Source organism: Caloenas nicobarica, chromosome 5, assembly GCF_036013445.1.
Source record: "Caloenas nicobarica isolate bCalNic1 chromosome 5, bCalNic1.hap1, whole genome shotgun sequence".
In the NCBI taxonomy this organism is placed as follows: Eukaryota; Metazoa; Chordata; class Aves; order Columbiformes; family Columbidae; genus Caloenas; species Caloenas nicobarica.
Genome location: NC_088249.1, coordinates 10,015,589 through 10,040,675, shown reverse-complemented (window position 1 = coordinate 10,040,675; position 25,087 = coordinate 10,015,589). Strand labels below are relative to the sequence as shown.

Genomic DNA, 25,087 nt, shown 5'->3' with positions numbered 1-25,087 from the left:
TGTGGTTCGTCTCCCCTGCTTAACGCTGCTGGATCAGGAGTGTGTCCTGCAAACCTCAGGGGATGGAGTGTGGGCTGGTGCGTATCTGAAGCAGGTAAACATCAGAAGTGTTTCTTTAGCATTGGAAGGGTAAGGATGCTTGAAGGGAAATGTCTATTTAGAAGGTAATGAATGCTCCAAATTAAGTTACTCCTTTGTACAGCTTCTGTGCTGGGTCAGTTTTAACTGAAAAGCACTTGACAGACAAATCAACACATGTACATGATCTACAGTCTTTTAGACTGTTACACTGTGTTAACCTCAATACTTTCTTCTCCACACAGCTTCCTTCTCGAAGAATTGAGGAGCCACAGATAGCAAGAGAAATGTATGACGTAGCTGTGTCTTTGATTCAGTCATTTGATGAGTTGGAGATGAAGAACAATAGGTAAGATACAGTTCAAGGTCTCAAGTCAGTGTTTTTTGGGGGAAACGAGACACTGATTAAGGAACAGCAGCAGCCCATGTATTATAGTTCTTAGCGGTGAGCATCTCTGCTTTTATTTTATATATTCATGTGATTTCTACTCAGGCTAGTCGTGCTAAGACTGCTTCTACATTTTACTGAATGCCTGGTGTTCTTGAAATACACTTTATGCCCTGGAGTGTAAGTGACTGCTCAAGCCAACCATGTCATATGGAAACTAGATTCTGTACTGCAGACCAGAGCTGAACATTATTTATATGAAGAATAAAACCAGAAGTACTGTTTTGTACTAAACTAAAACATACGTTAAGCCATGAAAAAAGAATATAAAGTAGACATTAATTTTCACTGGCTGTTTTGTACTGATGCCTTACTGTCTTTTGAAATAAGTAAATATTAATTTGTGTTAGTCTCTGTGTTTTGCAAATTGATGTTTAGTAGAAGCAGCTTTACATTTTCAGATACAACTTTGGTCCAACACTGAGTGCATATTTACTTTAGGAATGGTTTTTGTTCCCATATATTCTGATAATTTATAAATGCATACTGAAGAAATAATTTTGTTTTGTAACCATTTTTTTTTTTCCAAACTTAGTCTTATATAAACTTTGAAATTTTAAGAAAGCATTACTTAAGCTCACCTGAGCAGTTATCAAGTGAACCACTGAAGTAAAAGTGTTGATGGAGGTACATAAATACAACAAATTTGGCACTAACTTATTTTTAAAAATGTATAGTGACTGAGCTTTTTTCTTGATTATTTCTTTTTATCTTTTCAATTAAGCTGTTTTACTGTAGTTTAGAATAGCCAAATTAAACCACCTTTTACTAATAAGCTACATCTTATAAGGAAAAGTGAAGGTATTAGCATTTCAGCTTTCAAATACCAGAAGGCCTATTGCAAACATCCACTGTTATGAACATCCAATTTAAAATTATACTTTCTGTTCATTATGTAGTTTGAGAGTAGAGACTTTCAAGATGCATGAAAAAAAAGTAGTATATTACTACCAAAGATATCAGTTCTATATTATGTTGAGGTGATTTTAGCGTCTTAACTTGTGACAGATAAACTTAGAGACATCAGTTACTGTCACAACCTGTAGTTCTCGATAGTGGCTAGTTTTCTTACATGCTGGCTTTTGTTATAGGTGTCTAGTGATATTTTTAGAATACAAAAGTATTACATATACTTGAGAAATTACTGAATAAGTTTGCACAGGATTCTGCAGTACTAAACCACCTGTTCATATTAAGATCTTTGGTAACCTAATTTTGATTAATTTCATCAGTAAATTAGAATGTTTCTGTTTTGGCATAATTTTGAAGACAAAACTAAACCTAATGATCTAGTTCCTATTTTTATATACTGTGTTTTTCAGAAAGCATAGTTGTGAATAGTGTTTTGAATTCAATTTCTTCAGGAAGTTTAAATAATACATGTTACAAAAATGTGCAGTTCTGCATGTTCTTTCAAAATAAAATATCTTGGGGTAATATAGTAGGCAAAGATTGTAAAACTAATGACACTGCATATTCTTGTTAGGGGGGAAAAAAACTTGAGTGTTACATCAGAACGTGGAACTGTGCTGGTATTTTTACCAGGTGAGTATATGTCTTAATAATTTTCTTTTTCCTTATTTGTCATCTAACAAGCCTTTTTCTGGTGCTTCTTCTAAGGATTTAGTGAACATGTATTCAACTAGGGTTTGTTCGTCTATTGAAGTATTTTTCTTGCAAACATGTTTAAATGTGGCAATAATTGAAAGACCGGTGAGTCAAAAAGAAAGACTTTCTATGTTTGAGAAATGAAGTTACAGTAATAAAATTAATTCTACAGTTAATCCACAGAAATTCAGTCGCTCAATTTTTTAAATTAGTTATTAAATATTGCATTAAGTTCCTAGGATTCTTTTAGAGATGTTTTTTTATCTGCATATAGTGTAGTCTCTTCCCTGGATTTTATTTAAATTATTGTAGTAAAAGTTAAAATTCACTTTTTTTCTTTCCATGTACATTGGTTGGTGTAGTAGGAATGCTCAAAAGCACACAGGGCAACATAGTACACAGTGATCAGATAACTGATTATATATGGTTTTGGTCGTCTTTGAACAGTAAACCTAGGTTATCTTACACTGCCTCTAAAATTTAGTAAGCGGTTCAAGTAAGAATGACTACCAAAACAATCATGCAATAATTTTTGTTTAACTAGGCTGAAGCCTAAGTTTCCCCAGTGTCACAAACCCATTACCTGGTGCTTTCACATATTCTTTTACCTCATGGATGTGAAATTTTGCTAGTTGAAAACATTGAAAAGCCAGCTTGGAGTCAGGAGCAGCTGTTTCCTTGGACATAGTAAGGTCATAGTAAGTCCCTACCAGGACTTTCTAACTCCATGTAAAATCTTTCTGACTGTCATTTCCCTGCTGTGTTGAGCTCAGCAGTAGACACGCCAGCACTCATGCTGGAAACGTAGCACAAAAATATACTGAACTTCCCAGTAGCTTTCAGAAGTGGGTGCTCCTCACCAGCTAAAAGGTGTTAGAGCTGCCTTTCTAAAGAGTTACCCTCTCTATGAAATCAATGGGTAGAATAAATTATTTCACCATGTCAATGTAGGACCCTTTCTGGTTTGCCATCAATAAAGTAGGGTGATGATCTCTGTTGCCTCTGGCCTCTCACACTGGTGTTTGTGTGGTGTGCTTTCGGACTTCCTCAGCCCCTCTGAGTCTCTGTTTCAGGCTGAAATTACTCTTTATCACTTCCAATTCCCAAATCTTTTTTTGTCTTTCACTTTGAGGTGTTGGTTGGTTGTGGGTTTTGGTGTTATTTTGGTTTTGTTTTGCCTCTGTGGTGCTACCCCTGACGGCTTAAAACTGCAACTGATAGAATGAAAATTTTTCTTTAAATACATTTGATAGATTTATGAAAACCTGTGTAGATAGTGCTTTCTGAATGAACAGGTACTCAGGTTTTGGTTTTTACTGGTGTTGTTGTTCAGTGTTTGACTTTGGCCTGCTTTATAACTGGATACTCAAGACTGATCTTGAACACAGGATTAGCAAATACCTCTTGGCATTTTCTTCACAAATAATCTTTATACAGAACTGGAGAAAAGGGGAAGAGAGCCCTCAGTTTACAAGAAGGCAGCTGAGACAGATTTGGGTAAAAATAACCTCCGCATTTAGGACAGTGTTTTGAGATGCCTAGATTTTTTGAGTGCTTACGATTACATAGCATTTTGTACATTTGCAATAGCACTCTCATTGACATTTCAAGCTTAGTAGGCATCAGGAGCCAGAAGGAGCAGTGTTGTGCTGAGCAGTACTGTTGAGTGACATTGCTCACTGCCTATGTGGGACTCGGTGATGGGGCAGAGTCCACTTTCGCAGAGCAGCTTCAGCTGTCTCGTAGCGTGCCATGTTTTCCCTTCCTGTTGTAATTGCCTGTCTTGTTCAGTGCTTAATTTTTTTGTTTGTGTTACTGAGTCTGATTCTTTATAGATAAAAATCTGGGATAAGGGAGCAGAACAGAGCTGGCAGATCTTTAAGGACGCTTTCCATCGAGCACAAGAACTCTCAGTCCCCAGGTGTAAGAAATCAGGAGAGGGAGGCAAGAGGCCGGCGTGTCTGAGTTGAGGCATGCTGGTAGAACTAAAGGGCGAGAAGGAAATGCACAGGCAGTGGAAGCAGGGACAGGTAACCTGAAAAGAGGATAAATATGTTCCCAGTGAGCTGCATTAGGTTTACATAACCAATCTTAATTCTGGCATTTTTTAGTTTCAGTGCTTTACATGGCAACCTTAGTGTTTCTTGAGCATATACGTTGATGTATAATTCTTTAGACCTTTTAAAAAACAGATTGGAAAAAGACCGTGTTGACTGAATGATCACTGAGCAACACCTTCAACTATGTAACAGCCAGACTAGCTGAAGGGCTAAATGAAAGCAACAGTGGGTTGTCATCCTGCCTCAGGAGCCTGTAGAAGATGGGGATGGTGTGATTTCTGTGCTTCACATGGACTTGCTGATGGCAGAAATTGCATGGCTTAAAGCTTTAGGGCAGGGATGTCAAACTCAGGAGTAGGAATAGTTACATTTATACAGCCCTAAAATTACATTCGGCCCTTTGAAGTCAACCGCGAGGCTGATGTGGCCCTCGGTGAAAATGAGTTTGATACCCCCGCTTTAGGGTTTTCTTTTAAAGGGATTCTGCTCTTGCTATCCAAAGCTTTTATCTGTTCTACTCGCGGCAATCTCCTTGTCTGTTTTGTATTTTCTATTTTACTTCTCCATGCCCCATGCTCCTTATTGTCTTGGTATGTTTGCCAGATTTTGTTACTAGTTACTTTTTCATTCCAAGTTGCATCTCTCCTGGTGGCAGCCTTTTGTTCTGTAGGTGTCATGGTCAACTCTTGTCCCTTCCAGAACTGGGCAGCAGATACTGCCTGCTGTGTCTAGTCAGTAATTACTAGACTGTTTAATAATTACTATTAATATTGGTTATGTAGCATCTGCTTCTACTAATCACAGATCACACTTCTTTTGTTTTTAAACATAAATTGGAGTCAAGCCTTTGTGTCTTACTCAGATATGTAACCAGGCAGTATGGCAAGTGGGAAGCACGAGACAGTGAGACAGTTGACTGCGTGGGATCAAGTATGTCTGGCAGGCTGTGTCCAAACGGACCATCTCATGGTGTTCTGGTGTTCTGTGTATCTTCGATTACAGGCTCTAGTTCGTGAACCGATGTGTTTTAGGAGTGGCACTGGTTTTGTGTTGCCCAGTCTGCAAGTTTTTCCCTATAGTGCTGAAGTTGTTTTGCTTAGAGCTTTGTTAATTGTTTAGTTATTGTGCTAGTCATTAGTTTATCTGGCCTGTTACTTGCATTCTCAAGTACTCTTACTTCACTTGAGCCATGATGTAAATTAGGGTTCCTGGCTGTCCCTTATAGGTTCTAATGACATTGCTTTCCCCTGTAGTGGCCTCACACAAAGCGCATCTCTGAAACTTTTTAGTCTCCCCCTGGCTACTCCACCATTTTTTTTTTCTTCCTCCTACTCACCTGTTCTCCCCACAACCCTGACTTCTTTTTTTTTCTTTTACCTATAGTCACCTCCCCTAATTTTCCAGTTTCAGTCTTTATAACTCAAATAGCTGACTAATCTCCACGTTCTCCTGCACATTCTTTTCCCAGCCAACCTTATGTAATCACCATGTGGGTTTCTGGTTGAATCTGTTTTTCCTTGCCTTGGTTTCTTCCTTTCTAGCCCTTTTTCCTTGCTTACCTTAACTCGACTGTGATTTCCAGCCCATCACATATCCATATCTTCTCTCATTTTTTATTTAAATTTTTCTTCTCATCTTTGCTGAAGGTATTTCTCTTCCTCCACTTGCATTTGTCTTCCTTCCTTCTTTCTCACTTCTGAAGTAACAGTAATCTAAAGAGGTCAGGAACTTTCACATCCAGGTGCTCAAACTACATTTAGCTTCATTGAAAATTGCAGTAATCCTGTATTGCAGTTACAGAGTAATTTCATTTTTAATATCCAACCAGAGAAGCCCAGTGTTGGACAGATTTCTGAAAAAGAGGCTTTCGGAATTGCAGTCTCAGTAAGAAGTAAAATAGGCTTCTCAGAAAGGCTTATGCCTGTAGAGGCATTTAGGAAGACAGCAAAAATCCCGTAATTGTAAGATCTCCCCTGGCAGATATGATATCCATGCCCCAGAGAACAGGCACTGGAACTGTTAAAGGGAAGATGGCTAAGGCAGAAATAGCTAGCTTTATTTCTTTCCTCTTGGCCCTGCTTTTCAAAGCAGAATGTTTTGTTTGAAATACCCAAATTTATCTTAAACCAGACATTCCACATGTGGTGAGTGTTATCAGTTATAAGGAACTGAAACAAGGCCTAATAATGGGACACTGGCAGATGGCCTGATATTGCCACTTCACTTTAGGAAGTGTAAAATTATGCAAAATTACTCTCGGAAAATGAATGACTCAGTGTTTCAGTAACTCATTATTACATTTACTATTTAACTCTTCTGCTGTTTTATTATATGGTTAAAAGGAGGTAATAATGAGAGTCAATTAAGAATTCAAACAGATGTGAGAGTTGGTTTTAGAATTATTAGTGATTACTAAAATGAAAACAGTCTCTTGATTACTTTTTTCCTAGGTATGAATGAAATAACCAACATGCACTCACGTCTCTCAAATATGTTTAACAAAAGGTAAGTTAGACGGCATTTGTTTCAGGTTGATTAAACTTTAACATGAATACTTCAACTGTATGAGTACATAATATGATTTAGCACAGAGGTGTAATTAATTTTTATGTTCTTTCATCAGTAAATATTTCACTAATATATTTTCTTTAGGTGGCAAGTGTACCCACTTCACTCACATGTGACATTAGAGGAACAAAGTAATGTCTTTTTGGCTACAGTTCCTGGCTACAGAAAAGTAAATACTATTGCATCATTACTTTTTTATTAAGTGTGTGAAACCTTTTGCTAGAGTAATAATAGCAAATAATAATGTGTATAAATTCATGTTAGCACTGCCAGCTCAAACTGTTGTGTGAGGGCAAAGCAGTTTTGTTTTTTCGAGATGTAAACTGATTGTCTTTCTTGCCAAGCTGTTGCTTTAACTGATGTTTAGACCTCAAAAGAAGTGCAATAACAGGAAATTGTCCTTAAATTATTTTTCTCTTTCTGAATAGTTCATGCATGTCAATTCTTGCACCTGCATGAGGGTGGTGTGCTCCTGGGGCACCGCTTGGCAAAGCAATGGGGGGGTCTCTCACCTGCTTTGTACCCCACATTTTGACTAGTGTCTTGGTTTTCTTTATCACTGCTCATAGTGTGATGTTTTGTTACGATGAAGGCATAAGGAAATATTTCTCTTCTTCCTCTATATTGTCATATACTATTCTACTTTATTATGCTTTTCTGATCTTAGGAAATGAAAATACATGTTTTCTTGTGTTGTATTGCTTTTTTATGTGCAGAGCAGAAGTACTGTGTTGCCATTACATTTATATTTCTTCATAGCAAGTTGGATTTTTCATGTAGAAACATTAATGTAATATTTTCTTTATTCATTTGTTGCTTTTTTTTTCCTTAAACTCAGATTATTTTATCTACAAACATAGCTGAGAGCTCTGTAACAGTTCCAGATGTTAAGTATGGTAAGTAATCTGATTGTGGATACACTGTATTTGTAGTGTTTTCCTCAGTTGTGCCAGCCTAAACCTCCATAACGTGTCAGAGTTTTACAAAACATTCCTGTTGGAGTTTGATTTTGACAGTTATTGGATTCTTTTACAACAGGAACAGTTTTAAATCCAAATATACGAACAAAGAGTAGAGCTATTGAGTGAGGTGTTGATTCTAATCTTTATTGGAGGGGGGAAAAAAAATTAAATGCAGTAACAAGCAGAATCAGACCTCATATCATAAGCACCTTAAGCTTCTTCTTCACATTCTAACTATATTTTAAAACAATTGCATCAGATTAAGCAAATTCTGATATAGAATGTCTAAATGCAGAAATTATTACTTTTTAATGCTTGTCATCTTCACTAACTGTTTGTTATACTTATGTTAAAAACCATTTGCAGTTTTGCAAGTATTCAGAGTGTTGTGTGTCTGGTCGTTTATAGATCTTGTATTCTCCTTATAGGTTTTCAAATAATTGAAACTTTCCTTTTCTGATAATACAAAATCAACCAGTATTTTTTTCCAATGCCATGAGGATAAATTGTCCTGTAACAATACTAGATTTTTTTTTTCTTAATTGCAGTGATAGATTTCTGCTTAACTAGAACTTTGGTTTGTGATGAGGAAACTAATTACCAAAGTCTGAGACTTTGCTGGGCATCTAAAATAAACTGTAATCAAAGAAAAGGTAAGATGAAAATAGATAATGGAAAGGAATTTTAGAAGCTAACCTTCATGGAGAATTCTGTGTTACTTTTCATTTTATAACAGTAAAAACATAGATTATTTTTGCATTAATAGTTTAGACAAAAACGTCATTCCTTACCATGTCAGGATATTAAAATGTGATTAAAGAATTATGCCTGAATGTTTTATTTTGTTCAAGTATTTTTCCAGATGAACATTTTGTATTTTATTAAAATACAAAATTCATGGACCATAAAACTTATGAGGTTTCTTTCTTATTTAACAGTAATTTTTTTATCGAGTTGTTTTTAAAAAGGGGAGGTAGGTAGTGCTAGATATTTAACTATGAGTGAGTTTCAGAAGTAAAAGAAAGTTTCATGTCTATTTGTCATTCTTAAATCAGTTGAAATATCTACAGCAGTTTCTAGTGTAGACCAGCGTTTGTACCAAAGGGTAAATAAGATTTCATATCAGCTCTTTTAGTCAGATGGTACTCTCAAATAGCAAAATCTTTTACTTTGATTCAAAAAGAGTACTAAACAACAGTGACATCTTTTAGCTATAAAAGTATCCTAGTTTTTAAATATTATGAGAACTTCAGAATTACAGCTTGTGGTGGGTTGTCATTGGTAGGACTCCAGGTGCCACCAAGCCGCTCTGTCACTCCCCCTTCCTCAGGTGAATGGGGGAGAAAAATTACGAAACACTCGTGAGTCAAGGTAAGGACAGGGAGAGATCATTCTCCAGTTACCATCACAGGTGAAACAGGCTCAATTTAAGGAAAATAATTTAATTTATTACCAATCAAATCAGAAGAGGGTAATGAGAAATAAAACCAAATCTTAAAAACACCTTCTCCCCACCCCTCCTTTCTTCCCATCCTCAACTTCACTCCCAGTTTTTATACCTCTCCCAGAGCAGCACAGGGAATGGGGGTTGTGGTCAGTTCATCACACGTTGTCTCTGCCGCTCCTTCCTCCTCACTCTCTTCCCCTGCACCAGCGTAGGGTCCCTCCCACAGGAGACAGTTCTCCATGAGCTTCTCCAATGTGGGTCCTGCCCACATGCTGCCGTTCTTTACAAACTGCTCCAGCGTGGGTCCCTTCCGTGGGATGCAGTCCTTCAGGAACAGGCTGCTCCAGCGTGTGTCCCCCACAGGGTCACAAGTCCTGCCCACAAACCTGCTCCAGTGTGGGCTCTTCTCTCCATGGGCTGAAGGTCCTGCCAGGAACCTGCTCCAGTGTGAGCTTCCCCATGGGGTCACAGCCTCCTTCGGGCATCCACCTGCTTCAGTGTGGGGTCCTCTATGGGATGCAGGTGGATCTCTGCTCCACTGTGGACCTCCAGATAGGCTTTCTGAATCAGTGTGTTTCCTATAAATAGTAAATCATAAAGATGTTATGCACTTCATCACGGTATCTTAAAAGTTGTTTATAGAGAAGATTTTTTGCTAGCCATAGAGTCAAGTAGGAAATTGAAGTGTATTTATTGTGTGAAGAAATGCAAATGCAAATTGTATTTACTCTGCATGTAGAATCTTCAGTTTGGGGATATGCTAAAACTTGCATTGATGTATTTATCAATATTAAATTTATATTTGGTAGGAATTGCCTTTTCCTGGTTTTGAGGAAGTGTATGTTAGTACAATGTTTGTCATATCTTTTCAACTGAGAAAGATGGATGCTGATTCAAGGGGAGTTACGTTAAAGGAATATTTGGTTGAAATACTTAAGTAACTATTTTGTTAGTTCCGGCTGCTATGGAAGCAAAATTATTTCATCTGATCCTTATGTAGGAGAGGATAGAGAGAATGTCTCCAGTGGGCCTGTCAGCATCAAGACAGCAGAATACTGGTCAGCCTGCAGCATTAGCTGTCATGTGCTGCTCAGCTGCCCAGAAGGCTTGTACATGGATGTTTTTTGAACAGCCTGAAACCTGGACAGTTTGCAAACTGGTGATTTGTTCTTTTATGTGAAGGTCGTGCTGGACGTGTTTCCAAAGGGTATTGTTACAGGCTCGTACACAAGGAGTTCTGGACAGACTTTATTCCAGAGAAGTCAGTACCTGAGATACTGGTAAGACTTTTGGGGAACATTAAGATTTTTTTTTTTTAATGTATATAGTCATAGCAGAGACAATAAAAATAAGTTTTATTTTTCCTCAAGACAGTGTATGACTTGGTTAGTTACTAATAACTGTGACACTGAATAGAATTCAAGTTGATAAATAGTTGACAAAGACCAATCCACATAGTTTTCTTCACAGAGGAGAGATGCATTATAGCAGCAGAATGAGCGTGAACTAGAAATAAGCAATCTGTTCAAAAGAAAAATATTCTGAGTTGCACAAAATTCATTTTAAGTGTTACTAAATTGTAAACTTGTAACTTATTTTTCATATAAAAGATTTTGTCACATTTCCCATGGAGGGAAAGTAACAATAACATTGTCTTCCCTTCAGCGTTGTCCATTGGGAGCTACGGTCTTAAAAATAAAGAAGCTTGATATGGGGGCACCAAAAGCCTTGCTGGCAACAGCTCTTTCTCCACCCAGCATACGTGACATTGAACGCACTATACTTCAGCTGAAAGAGGTAGGCATACCTTTAATGTGGTAAAATAAAGGTAGTAAAAATGCACTGTAGAAGAGTTTTCCTTGATATTTAAGGCAGTAGTAGCCTTAACTGGAATCTGAAGTGGGAACTGTGTCTAGAGAATCTTTTCTCATATTTGACAGTTATTTGTTTACTATCCTCTTCAGCATAAATTCTGCAGTTACATTGTTAAAACAGGATTATAATTTCATCAGGGAGTATTGGTACTGTTAGTGAACTAGTGTCTGTGGTGAGAAACAATAGAAAAAAGCTAAGAGAACTTGAATTCTGTAAGTGAATTTTTTTATTAATAAGTAGCAACATCACACTCTTACACCTTATGTTAAATAGGGGTCAGCTTGAAGATCCCCTTCTGACCTTTACAAAGAAGTTGGTGATTTTGCTTTTCAATTATAAAGTTTATATGGGGTAGAACATGAATTGCATTAAACTTTTTATTGTCCAAAGTGCATAAGAAATTGTATTTCTATGTGGTGACTCTTTTTATGTCCAGGATATGTGGTAGAAGCTTTGGTTTCAAAGTACTGGGCTTTTAAAATTGATTCAAGAACTTCAACTTAATTACAGTTTTGATGCTGATTATTGTGTTGCTTTGAGATAATTACTTCTTAAAAGCTGGTCTTGTATTTACTTTCTCTCTTTCAAGTGAATACATTTTAATTTCTCTAGCTGGGAGCACTTACAACTTGTGTGCAAACAGAAGAAAATCCACATGATGGTGAGCTGACTTTTGTAGGAAAGGTATTGGCGCAGTTGCCAGTGGATCTGCATCTTGGAAAATTGATAGTCCTTGGGCATGTCTTCAGGTGCCTGGAAGAATGCCTTATTATAGGTAACTGAAAGAACAACATGTGAGAACATTATCTAAAAACAAGCGATTTGCAGGTTTTAATTTTGATTTGGTTTTGTTGCAGCTGCAGCACTCTCTTTGCGGAATTTTTTTGTAGCACCTTTCAAACAGCATGTCGATGGATACAGGTATTACCCTAGATGTTTTGCAACTTCCTGACTACATTTGGGGGCAGAGGAGTAAGGTGACCACTAAATATGTTTTTCATGTCATTAGTCTAATTTTCTGTCAAGGTGCCAAGAAATGCAAAAAGAAGCGCTTCCAGGGCAACTGAGATACTGAAATCTATTTACATGTGAGCTAATTAGTATCACAGAGCTCACTCATCCTTTTCTGAGTACAAGACCTCATTCTTCAGCTTTTCCTTTCTGATCTGAACATGTGACAGTGTCTCATTAAAATGATTTCTAAAACAATAAAATAATCCTTCCTATCCTGCTCACACAGTTTACCTTCAGCAAGGAGCTGTGAACAAGAGAAAATAATTACAAGTAAATATATTGACTTTGTTTATTGAAGTCCTGAAAGGTGTTAATAGTGTAGCATTCTGAGCTGTATAATACATTCGATATTTGAAAATAATATTGTTGATAATACTTGTTGTTTGTTTTTTTCAGGAACAAACTGTTTTTTGCTGGGAATAGTAAGAGTGACTGTATTGCAATTGTGAATGCATTTAAGGTAAGTCTCTTTTTCCAGCTTATCTTCCACTGAAATCTGGTAGACAAAGCTGCTCACCTGTGTATGATCAGAGCAGCATTTGAGCTTTGAAGTTGTTTAAAGTTGCTAAAACCTTCAGGTTACTCCTAGCTACTTAGTGATACTTTCTGAAGGCCCTACTGCGTAACACTACTAGTTCTGATGAGTTAATTTTTATCACTGTGAAGGTGCTGCACAAGTTTGCACCCAAGTAAGGTAGCAAGAAATGGGTAAAAATGGGTTGCAAAGCTCAGTTTCTGGGTATATTCCCTACTTTTCCATCTCCTATGGCTTTCAAGATATTTGTTCTATTGAGCAGATGGAGAACAGCACGAGTATAGAAAGAGTGAGAGCATGGTGCTTATCTCAGTCTTCTATTTACTGGAAGTAGGAGCAGATTTTGAACAAGATGGGAACGAGAGGCTCAGGTTCTCCCGACCCCCTGTGATCCTTTCGATCAAGGAGCTGTTTTACATGGGGAGGCAGATTCTTTCTGATCCAGGAGGGTTTACCCACGTCATTCCAGCTACTATAGAACTGATGTCTCATTGCCATGCAACAGAATGACTGGTGGCTAACCAGTCAGCAGAATGAAGTTTCTGGAATTATAATAATAACATGAGGTGCTGAATGAGTTTCTAATGTAGCATATCTGCTCTCTGTGTGCTTCTGAGGATCCCACTGCAGCTGTTACAAATCTGGTTATGAGACTGAAGTCTTCTGAACTGTAATACTTACTGGTACTGTGTCGTCTTGTGCTTCTCCTAAAGGTCTGCTTAGTTTATTTTCATGTGTCTTAATACTTTATATACATCTGCTTTGCTTCAAGACTTCTTCCCAAATTGTCTCTGCATGTTTTTAGGAGAGAATGATAAAAGCCCTGTCATGGGCAGCAAGAAATCTGTATTTACTCAAACCTACGTCTTCCAAATTATAGATACTGAGAGATACAGCTTTCAGTGGTTCAGGAAAGTCTTTGCTCGTAATGAGTTCTGCTTCCTAATAAGCCAACGTTTTTTAGAAAAATATCGTTCTTGGGGGGCAAAATGTTTTTCATCCACCTTGGACGTGTTTAAATGCCATTGAATTAAAATATGATTAATTTTTTAAAAATAAATTTTACAAATATTTATTAACTTATCTAGACAGGTGAGCTTGTCTCCTATGCTTTGCTCAATTAGCAGTAGTCAGGATAAAATTCCAGTAAGAAAGAGTGTATTCTGGTTTTTCCAGAGTATTTCTTATTTGTCCTGGAAAAAAGTCTCATCTTTCACCAGATAATACGTGTGTCGATGATGTCTTGTTTCAGTAAGAACAGATTTACACAGGGACATTCTTTTGTTGAGGCAAATACTGATTGTTGCACAATCACACTGGGCTGTCATGGTGTGAACTTCCTTCATTCCACTGGCTAAAAGCTGCACTACAAGTTATAGCACGTTCTCTCTTTTCTCTGTACTGTTTTGCTTCAGGTCCGTTTATTTATGCATGTGGGCTTGCAGTGTTTATAAAGGATTGTTAGTGTCAGCCTAAGGCGGGACTGAGGTGTTTTGTCTCGGGTCATGAATGTTAATAACCAGATGACTCTCTGTCTTTTCCAAAATGACTGTAGTTTTCCTGGTACTGTGCTTTTTTTTTTTTGGTAGGCAATCCACTGATAGTCACAGGAAATTCTGGTTTATGATAGCTCCACAGTTTTTATCATATTTTTATCATTAATTCACAGCTTTTCTGTGGCATTTATCTCTCTGTCATCATAAAGAAAAATAAAATGCTGACAATGTGGTGATATTGGTAGCTCCCCTCTAACCAAGGGCAGTTCGGACTGGTAAATTCTAGTACAGAATGAGTTTGTGTCCTTTCTCCAGAGTTTATAGATTTGACTTTGTAATTCTTTGTGTCCAAATGTGATGTTTCTGTGCTCTTGGGCGGTCGGTGCCCAGCACCATGGACAGGGGTTGGTGCCCAGCACCGTGGACAGGGGTCAGTCCCTGCAGTTGTTGCCAGCGGGGCTGCTCCAGCACAGCAGAGATTTCTTTCTGATAGAGGAACTGACTATTCAAAATCCAGCATTTTACATTATGGATGGTCTGACATGTTCTGTAATCTTCTGGAGACTCTAAAATCTTCAACTGCAGATTTATTCCATTTTGTGTATTTTGGCCTTTTTTCACTTTGGTGAGAGCTGATTTGTTTTTCTGTATTCTAGTGTCAGCATTCATGAAGCACACACAGGCATGTATGCCACGTGTACCCACTGATCCTGAGGCTCAAGCATCATCTTTTTTTGAATTTCCCTTATTCTGCTGTATACAATATTTCCTTCATGTCCTGGTAATCTGAAGGTGATATTTCTATAAACCAGTATGTTGTCCTAGAGAATAAACACAAACATTCAAACAGAGCTTCCCACGCAGTGTCTCCTTGTGTGAGTGATGTGAAAGTTTTATGTTTTGAATGGCTATAGGAAAAGAACAGGGAAAGAACTTGTGTTCAAACTCCCTAGTTCAGGTTAATTTCTTCCAAGGTAGGCTGAGTCCTGTGAATTACTAGCGTGTCCTTTTTAAGCCCTTGCTTATGAAAAGTTTTCAGTGAATTAGAAAAGTTCAAAAGCTTTGATAAAGAAAGAGGAGAATCTGGGGAAGTAAAGGCTAATCAGCCTGGTTTGAGTGATATGATTTAAAAAAGAGAGTTTTCAAAAGAAAAAATAATGTCAAATAAGTGACGTTTATTTTCTGACACATAAGACTTGGATGTGGAAGTGGTGGATGTCAAAAGCATTCTTTAAAATCAGTACATCAGACAGCCTCAGTCAAGGTAGGGGAATGCAGTCTGTCTGTTCAGCTGTGCTAATAGTAACGCCCACAGTAAGCTGGAAAACTGTACTATGAGGTCGCTTGCTGTCAAACTGGAAGAAATAGATTCTGCAGGCATCTGTCACAGGTTTGCTGCCTAAAACTGAAATTACTTTCATTAATATGCTGGGTATGTTAATTTCTCTTCCAGCCCTGTTTTCTGGAAGGCATCCATGTCAGAATTGTATCTGAGTCAGTCAGTTCACTTACTTTTGTCTCAAAGCAAGGAGAAAAGAAAGGTTGCGAAAGTAGTCTGCTCTATTACAACATCAAATCAGAGCATCCAAGGTGTCCTAGTTATGAATGTTTTTATGTACTTTAATACTCAGTCCCTCTCCTCTCAGAAAACTAGGTGAATAGCCTGTCGTATATTGCTGTGTTATCAGATGGCTGCTTTACCTCTTCCAACACAAATCTTGACTTACTCCTTTAAAGCCTTGGAACATAACATGTCTGATTTGCTTTTGAAACATGCCAAGATCCAGAATCTCTAAGCTATATCCAGAAATTCAGTGACCTAAATGCTATGTTTCCAATTTCGTAGCAGGACCTGATGGCAGGTTTGAGGCAGAATACATAATTGCAGTTTATCCAGTAGTGCTTAAACTCCTTTTCAGTCTGTAGATGCAGCATTGCATGCTGTAACCTCTAAGCTGACTTGAAGGCAGAATAGTTGTCTTCCTACAGCAATTCTTGATCTTTAGTATGGAGTGGTACAACTTTTATAACCCAGCCATGCTTTCAGCCCTCCAGTGATGCATTCTTAGAATTACATTTTACAGCCACACCTCATCGTGTGCTCTTATATGAGCAAACAAAGACCCAGAGTTCTTGCCCACGTGCAACAAAACAAAGTAAGACTATTCATAAGAGTGAGAAATATATGTGTCTGCTTAGGAACCCACCAGACAAGCATCTTACTAAACTAGAATCATTAAATAATTAAGGCTGGAAAGGACCTCAGGAGGTCTGTAGGCCAGTCTCTTGCTCAGAGCAGATTCAGCTGTGAAGTCAGTCAAAGTTACTCACAGTTTTATAGACAATATCCCCAAAAACCTGTTCCAAGTTGGCCCTGCTTTGTGGGATGTTGGAACAATTGATCTGAAGAAGTCTCTTCCACCCTAAATTACTGTGATACAGATTTCCTTATACTTTTTTGTGCTTAAATATTTGTAGTCTTGGTTAGCCTGAGGGCCTCTCTGGTTTTTAAATGTGTCAAAAATTAACTTCAGTATAGATATGGAAAAAACTTCATGGTTTTAAATGTCACATTAATATTTGTAATAATTATCATTAAAGCACTACAGTTTGTGCCTGAATACTACACCGTTTCTTTCTTAGGCATGGCAGGACTGCAGACAAAGAGGGGAGCTGAGACATCCCAAGGTTAGTTAAACTTTATTTCTGCTTTTCTATTCAAGGTTGGCAGCTTCAGTGCTGGAGTATTTTATATTCTTAGTAAGGAATTTTTGCTAGCAATCCTCCTTTATAATAGTTATGATTTTTCATAAATAAATATAAGCATAGGGTTTCAGAGAACATGAGTCTTTGTATCCAGTGCTGAGTATTTGAAGGCAATCCATTATGTAGTCCCTTTCACAGATGGATCAACAGTGGCCAGAGGGTTTGAAATCCAAGCTGAAAAGGGAAATTGAGCTGTACTTCAAAGAAATACTTATGTATGTGTATTAAAAAATCTTTTTTTTTAAGAAGCACACAAATCTCCCACTTCCCCCCTAAAAAGAACCTGAAAGATGAAACATCTTTATGTGCATCAGTCACAAAAAACAGTAGTATGCACAAAATAACTGCCTCCAGTCTTTCTCTTGTATGTATAAGATAAAACTATTTTTATTTTTCTGCTTCTTTCAGAGCATAATATGCTTTAAGAACACCAGTGTGTAACATACACTGAGTTATAATGAGTAGCCAAGATGGCCAGAATCTGTCTGATAGTTATGCATCCAGATGAGGAAGTTCTGGTTTTTTGGAAGGAGTGTCCATCTTAAAGTATTCTGTAGTAGCAACACAGAGGAGTTTTATATGAAAAATTTAGATGACCCACAGCTGCACTGGTGATAACCAAAGTATCGTTTATTAGTCAAATATATAATTGTCTTATCTTTTCATGCATGTCATAACACTTGAATGATATGGACGCGAAGAAAGCTGTGAAATCAGATCAAATTCTTCCATCACTGTATGTAACTGTTGTTTGTGTCTACACAGAAGAATATGAGGGGAATCTTACTAGCAGCAGAAGAAACAAGTTTAACAATTTTTGCGTTTACGTTTTCACATTCTTTTCCAGGAAGAGCTTGAATGGGGTCGATCAAATGGTATTCATATCAAGAGACTCAGAGAGGTAAGATGAAATAATCATTTTTATAAGCAGAATGACTTAACCTTCCTTATTTTCTACAAATGTTAAAATCTTGGACATGCTTTCTGTATTATGTATCTATCAAAATATGGAGATGTTTTTATTTTCTTTAAATGAACTATAAATGTTTAGGTTTTGTTTCTTTGGGGGAGGAGAGATGGTACTGTTTGAAGCTGTCAGAGAATATCAGGACTCCAAGTACAATTTAAGACAGATGGGGCAGAAGCTTTATTAACTGTGGTCATAGTGAGTAAACATTTGGGCAGCATTTCCCCCTGATCCTCTGTTTTCCTTCAAGAGGTTGCAGAGACCCCATTTATATACCTTTCAAAGAAAGGAAAGAGGTGAGGAAAATAACTGTAATGTTAACAAAGCCCTGTGTGCATTCTAGTGAAGAATGGACTTCAGATAATCATTTATATGTTAATAAGGCCGAACAGAATCGAATAGAATCATTTTGGTTGGAAGAGACCCTCAGGATCATCGAGTCCAACCATAACCTAATTCTGGCACTAAACCATGTCCCTAAGAGCCTCGTCTGAATGCCTTTTAAACACCTCCAGGGATGGCGACTCCACCACTTCCCTGGGCAGCCTGTTCCAGTGCCTGACAACCCTTTCTGTGAAGAATTTTTTCCTAATATCCAATCTGAACCTCCCCTGGCACAACTTGAGGCCATTTCCCCTTGTCCTATCACTTGCTACTTGGGAGATTCACTGTGTGGTCAGAGGACCAGTGGCTGCTTACAGAAGCTTCTTGGAAATGTGTAGGATTGAAAGCTTCACAGAGCATGTTTTGCTGTAGGACAGAAGTTGATCTCACTTAGTCATTGCAGTCGTCTGCTGAACTGAGGGTGCAGCATATCTGCTCACTGCTACAGTTAGTGCAGAAGTCCAGCTTGGTGTTAGTGTGTTTTTTACCTTTTAAGATGTAAACCCCAAATTATTTAAATGCAGAATCAGTATACCATCTTGTAAAAGGTTGTTTAGTTATTTTTTTAAGTTTGTTCTATATGATATATGCATAAGATGCTTTGTAAATACAAAATTCTACTTCATAAAGAGATGTCAAGAAAAGTGCTTGTGTCACAGTACTGAAATAATTTTCTGAGGCAGAGATGCTCAACAGTATGTTAGGTGAAGTGCACACTAGTGTCAGCTAAAAAGGAAAGGGAGTTTGCCCACTTGTTTAAGAGTTTTACTAACAGATTTTATTTTAATTTGTGAATGGGTTTGATCCGTTTAATATGAAACTTTGAGTTCAAATTTCAGGTGGCAGAGTTATTTTATGACTTGAAAGAGCGAGTCAGAACATTTAACATGTGTGTTACTGATCAACCATGTGCTCTGGGTCAGGAAAGTGTCTACAAACAACGCTTCGTTTTGCAGGTAATGCTTTATTGACTGTTCAGGGGAGAGCCATTATTTACAAAATTTATGACTGGATTTTTATATACTAGTACTTATGAACTAGTATCACACCTGTATTTCAAAATTCTCTGCAGATTGAGATTGCAGCTGAAAAAAAATAATTCTTTTTGACAACTTAGAAGGACAACTAATGTTACTTTTAATGATTCAGAATTCACATGAAGTTGTTCCTCTGGCTGTCCCTTCACTTCTGATAATTCATCAAAATAAAACTAAGTCATACTGAGATGAATTAAATTGCATATCTAGACTAACCTTTGTTAAAGTCATAAATATACTATAAAGAAGAGTGGTTTGTGTTGGAAGGTGAAGAACTAACACTTTTGAAAATGATGTTTGAGTACTCTATTTGGACCACCACTGGCTTGGTTAGTTATTGGGGTGCGGAAGGAAATTAGATATATTTCACCTATTGTAACTTTGTCAAATTTCCATTTAAATTTCTTGTCTTATTTGGACTGATCAGTAGTGATTTTCTTTTCACAGACCTATTTGTTGTTTCAGTGGCAACTGGCTTTACTGTATAAGCAGTGAACTTTTCAGAGCTGAATTGTTAAATACTGTAAGATGTAACATGAAAACTGAAGGAGTTTCACGTAGCTATTTTATGTGAATTTATTTAAAATTGAGGCTCTTCTTGAAATCAGAGATAACAATTATAGTTTTCATAGAGTAAGTCTGCATATAAAAATACTGAAATGTTGTAAAATTATTCCAGAAGTTGAACTCTTTTTATAAAAGGTATATTTTTAAGAATTTGTATGAGTTAATGTTTAGTTCAAAATTAGACTAATTCCTGGAAAGAGACAGGAAAAAGATCTTCACATGAAGATCTATCGGCATCTCTTTGTTGCTAGTGTATCTCTTTTGAAGAAATTGAATATGAATTTGCAGTGGTTTACAAAATATTTTATTGATTTCAGGTTGTAATAGCTGGTGCTTTCTATCCAAACTACTTTACTTTTGGTAAATGTGATGAAGAAGTTGCTGTGAGAGACCTTGATGGCAAAGATCCAAAAACCACTGTATTGGTATGTTAAAAAGGCAAATGAAAATAAAGAATCACATAATAAAAATACGTACTGTTGGGAGGTATTTTCAAGTTTGTTTGTTTGTTTTCTGTCTTGGGCAAGGACAGAGATAATTATCTATGATTCTCACTTGATAAGTTCTCACCCATCTCTCTTTTTTCCAATATAGTAAACATTGTGTGGGTGGGCAGTTTAAGAATTTCTACTGAGAATTGCTTCTATGCATTTGATTGCTGGTCTTGTACAGGCAAACAATTTTCATAAAACGAATAAAAGATTTGAAAAATAGAACAGGACTATCAAGGGTACTTTTTAGTGAGTGTTTATGAAATGTGTTGTTGCAACTTTAATGTTTCTTTTTTGTAATCTCCTACTTGGTAGTGCATGGCATACCTGCTTATTGCTTTAAGATTACTCAAATATTCCACTCTGCTTTCCTTTTATCTTGTAGAAATATTTTTATCTGATTAAACAAGTGCAAGTTTGAAATGGCCGTGTTGATTTTGCAAAATGGTACACAATTTAAACTGGTCCCTGCACTAGGTATAACATTTTAGAATAACCCTGACCTATGCTTAAAGAAAACAAACCTACAAACCAGTGAGCCTCAAAGAATAGACTTGTATTGTTGCAGGAGAAAATAGTTAGATGAAAAAGTGGGAGAGAAACTCATAAAAGCTTACTGCCGAGGAATTTTTTCATGCTTTACTGCCTACCCAACAAGGAAGGCTAGGTCTATACTGTAGGAGATGCTGGCATGGCAAAATATGTGCACAAACATATTTGTGTATGTTTTTGAAGTTTTTAACATGGCTTCAGCATATTGAAGAAAAAAAAAATGTCCTGTTTAACAGACTAGACCCAGTCTTGTGGAATAAAGACAAGATTAGTCTTGCCACAGCAACATTGATTAAGATTAAACTCTTAGATCTGAGGAGCTATTTACTTTTAATGTATGTAACTTTTGATCTGCTCATCTATCAACTGCTTGGTATCTTGAAGAAGGAAGAAGTAGCTGCTGTGTCTTCATCATTGTAAATGATCTTCCTGGGCACAAGTGCTGCAAGTTCCTCAAGCTCTTAATTTGAGAGATTCATCTTACAGCCATATGATGCTCCTAATGGTGTGTGCCAAAGATATAAAAGGCAATAATTCTTCCCAGTCTCTGATCTCGCTAAATCATCTTGTCTTGAGGCAGTTTCTGCGGTCTGACCTACGCCGTGTATTTGACCAGCAGCTGATCTTAGTACTGTAACTTCAAGGCATATGAGGATTTTCTAAAAATATTCTATTCTTCACTGTCTAATAGCAGTTGTAATAGCCAAAGAGAAGAATAGACAGTTGTATAGCACCTGAAAAATAGTTCAATGTACAGAAGTTTGAACTTGCTAGTTAGGAGTTCTGTGATTCTGTATTAAAGCAAGGTCCTCTATGAGAGATGATTGGGTAAGAATAAGATAGAGAGATGGCTATCCGGCTACAATGGCATGTGAGTAGTTGTGAAACTACAGCCTCAAACTGATATAAATTAGTGCTACTGGGGGTCCTGCTTTGTTTGTGACTGCACATTCCCTTTTATGTTGGAACTTGTCTGCCTCCTGAGCCAGCCAGCTGTTCGAAGTAGGAGAAAGTGATTCCGTTGCTTTGCAGTTAGTTTTCAAGCTAGTTTAGCTCACAGAATTGGGGAAATGCATGACTCTCTTGTTGCCTTGGTCATACATGGTAAAGTCATAATCTGTTATAGTTAGCTATATATGATCTATGGAATCTACTATACTTCACATTATGCGATCCAATATACTTAACCGAAATGTTATTATTAACAGACTGCCTTTGAAAAGGTGTTGCACCTCCAGTAGCTTCAGCAATTTGTAGTGGTTCCAGGATTAAAACTGGAGAAGAATAACAAAATCACTTAATTCAATTTGGAAGAGACCTCATGAAGTCATCTAGACTGGTGATAAGATCAAAGCAGGGTTAGCGAATTCAAACCATGTTGCTTAGGCCTTTGTCCACTTGAGTTTGGAAAAGCTCTGAGGATGGAGGTTCTGCAGCTTTTCATGGGATCCCACCTACCAGTTCCCTGAATAAACCAAACTCTGCTGTCCTGGACTTCAGGATGTGTATTCTGCTGCTTGTCTTCCTCATGCTCAGGATTTTGAGCTCCTCTCTTTCCTGGTTGCTCTGGCCCAGGCTGCTGTGATTATCACTTCTGTAACAAGTTCTGCATTGTTCGCTAATAGATCCAGAAGAGCCCTGTTTGGCTCATGACTGGTGTTAAGAAGTTACTTTCAACACCCTTTAGAAATCCAGGAGCTTGTGTCCAGCCCTTCTAGCAGGTTATCAGGGAGCTCATTGCCTCCCGCTAAGGTGCAGGGTCTGTGGTCTGGAAACCTCTGCATGTTGCCTAAAGACTGTCGGCTTCATCCTGACTAATGCTCTGTTACCAATTCCCACTTCAGTGTTACCCTTACTGACCTCTTGTCCTGACCCACAAGAGCTGGGTTGTCGTCATCTGCTCCACGTAGGAGCAACTTATATTTGACCTACTCCTCGACACAGAGAAGTCCAGGAAGTTGCTCTTTGTCATCCCTAAGCAGCACGTATCCTTCTGTAAGTGCTCTCTAGCTGTGCAAGCTGTCCCCCTGTACCTCAGGAGCTCAATACCTGCAAGTTCTGCCAGAACATGTAGCTCCTCCTGTTTCCCAGGCTATGCACGCTGCCCAGTTCCCAGTGGTGGACAAGGAGGTGTAGGAATCCATTGCTTTTCTGTTACAAGGAAAAAGAGGGACACCAGACAACTTCTAGGAAAAAATATCAAAGAAATACATGTAATTGCAAATGAAGCTGCTGTTCGGGTGTTCTGTCACCCTCACTGGGAAGAAGTTTCTTCTCATATTTAAGTGGAATCTCCTGTGTTCCAGTTCGCACCCACTGCCTCCTGTCTTATTGTTGGTCATCACCGAGAAGAGCCTGGCTTCATCCTCCTGACACTCATCCTTTACATATTTATAAACATTAATGAGGTCACCCCTCAGTCTTGTCTTCCCCAAGCTAAAGCCTTTCCTCATATGGGAGATGCTCCACTCCCTTAATCATCTGTGTGGCACTGCACCGGACTCTCTCCAGCAGTTCCCTGTCCTTCTTGAACTGAGGGGCCCAGAACTGGAACAGGCTGCCCAGGGGGGTTGTGGAGTCTCCTTCTCTGGAGACATTCAAAACCCGCCTGGACGCCTTCCTGTGTAACCTCATCTGGGTGTTCCTGCTCCAGCGGGGGGATTGGACTAGATGATCTTTCGGGGTCCCTTTCAATCCCTAACATTCTGTGATTCTGTGATTTATAGTTAGAAAACATTTATCTACTGGTTTTGAAGTAGTAGGATGTCATTAACAGCAAAACTCTGATTTTACTGTGTTTTTGAGATTTTTGAATTCAATATACTATATAGCATTTTTGGAATTTGGGGGTTAGATTGTGTATCACTATTGCAGTGCAATTGAAGGATGAAGGCAACTATTTAGGTGAAGTTAATACATTGAAATGATTTAATGTATCTGAATTCAGCTTCTTTTTCTTAACAGCTGAAGAATATTCCTCCTTATGGATATCTATACCATAAACAGTTGCAGTCACTGTTTAGACAGTGCGGGCAGGTAAAATCTATTGCCTATGATGGATCAAAGTAAGTATAAAATATTTTAAGTATCCTGCCTTTCTCATGTTCTCACTTATGAATCTAGTTATCAATTTCTTTATCAATGGTGCACTGACAAAATGAGTTTATTTCTTCTCATCTCCTTGGAATCAGTAATTTATTTTTAAAATATAGGCTAGAGTAAGAAGGGTGGTTTTGAAGTTTGATATACGTTGGTTGGAATAACATTAGGTAAACTGTTACAGCTGAGTTAGAGACTGCCTTCTGTTTTGTCTCTTCTGTTGTGTAACACTGGATCTTAATTGCAGCCGTTCTATCTGTATTTATTTCTAACCTGTATGCTGAATTCATTTGTACAGTCAGATAGCTTTGCACAAAATGCATGTGACTGGCTATTTTGGCTAATCTTGTGGCTAACTTTGGACTGCAGCTGCCCGAAGTTGAATTCATGTAGCCCTGCTTATGCCTTTTCCAGTTTTTAATTCTTATTCACATATGTTTTCACATCCTTTCTATTTGTGTTAAACACGCTCATTAAATTTGGCAAGTGCTTCTGAGAATGTTAGAAAGTTTCCTTATAACCATCACCATAATTGAAGTTTTAAGGTGCATAAGAGCAGTAGGCAAAGCCTGTGGAGAACCTACTTTTTACTCTTTGCTGGCCTGCTAAGATAAAGACAGGGAGAAGAAATGGTGGCTCTTCAGGGGTTTTTTTGGAGTTTTGATTCCTCATCAAGTATCTATTGCAACTTTATTTGGTGGGTTTTTTTGACCAGGGCTTTTGTGGAGTTCTCTCGTAACCCAGTGGAGGGCTTTAAGATTCTTCCTGCAGTGTACTTGTCAGTCAAGATGTCACAGCTGAAAATTCCTCTTGAGCTGAATGTTCATTATCCAGGCGATATTGAAAGGCAACTGCAAGATGCGAGAGCTGTGAAATCTCTAAGGTAAGTGTGTTGCATATGGAAAATGGGTTTCTTTGCAGTGTAAAGTTGAAATGAGATTTGTAGGATCCAGTGAGAATTTCCTTGGAAGTGTCACCAGGGAAGACATGTTAGGTTCAAAAAACAGATGTGTAAATTTTGAATAAGCAGAATGTTTTTGCAGGAGTGGAAATAACATGATTGTCTAAAATATTTCTTCATATTTAAAGATGTTTTACTTTTTAAGAGAACTCCAAGTATGCGCTGTCCTTTT

General features: G+C 37.8%; 1 protein-coding gene across 1 annotated transcript in view; it reads left to right on the top strand.

Annotated features, from left to right (window-relative positions):
• TDRD9 (tudor domain containing 9) overlaps positions 1–25,087 on the top strand; it is an 81,048-nt gene that overhangs the window by 40,956 nt on the left and 15,005 nt on the right. The window contains 17 exon segments of the mRNA XM_065635711.1: positions 324–451; positions 2,031–2,071; positions 6,645–6,699; positions 6,847–6,931; positions 7,601–7,658; positions 8,273–8,377; positions 10,354–10,451; positions 10,837–10,968; positions 11,659–11,821; positions 11,904–11,967; positions 12,457–12,520; positions 16,735–16,779; positions 17,705–17,758; positions 19,048–19,164; positions 20,130–20,237; positions 23,820–23,920; positions 24,670–24,837. Of these exon segments, the coding sequence (XP_065491783.1) occupies positions 324–451; positions 2,031–2,071; positions 6,645–6,699; positions 6,847–6,931; positions 7,601–7,658; positions 8,273–8,377; positions 10,354–10,451; positions 10,837–10,968; positions 11,659–11,821; positions 11,904–11,967; positions 12,457–12,520; positions 16,735–16,779; positions 17,705–17,758; positions 19,048–19,164; positions 20,130–20,237; positions 23,820–23,920; positions 24,670–24,837 (1,586 nt within the window).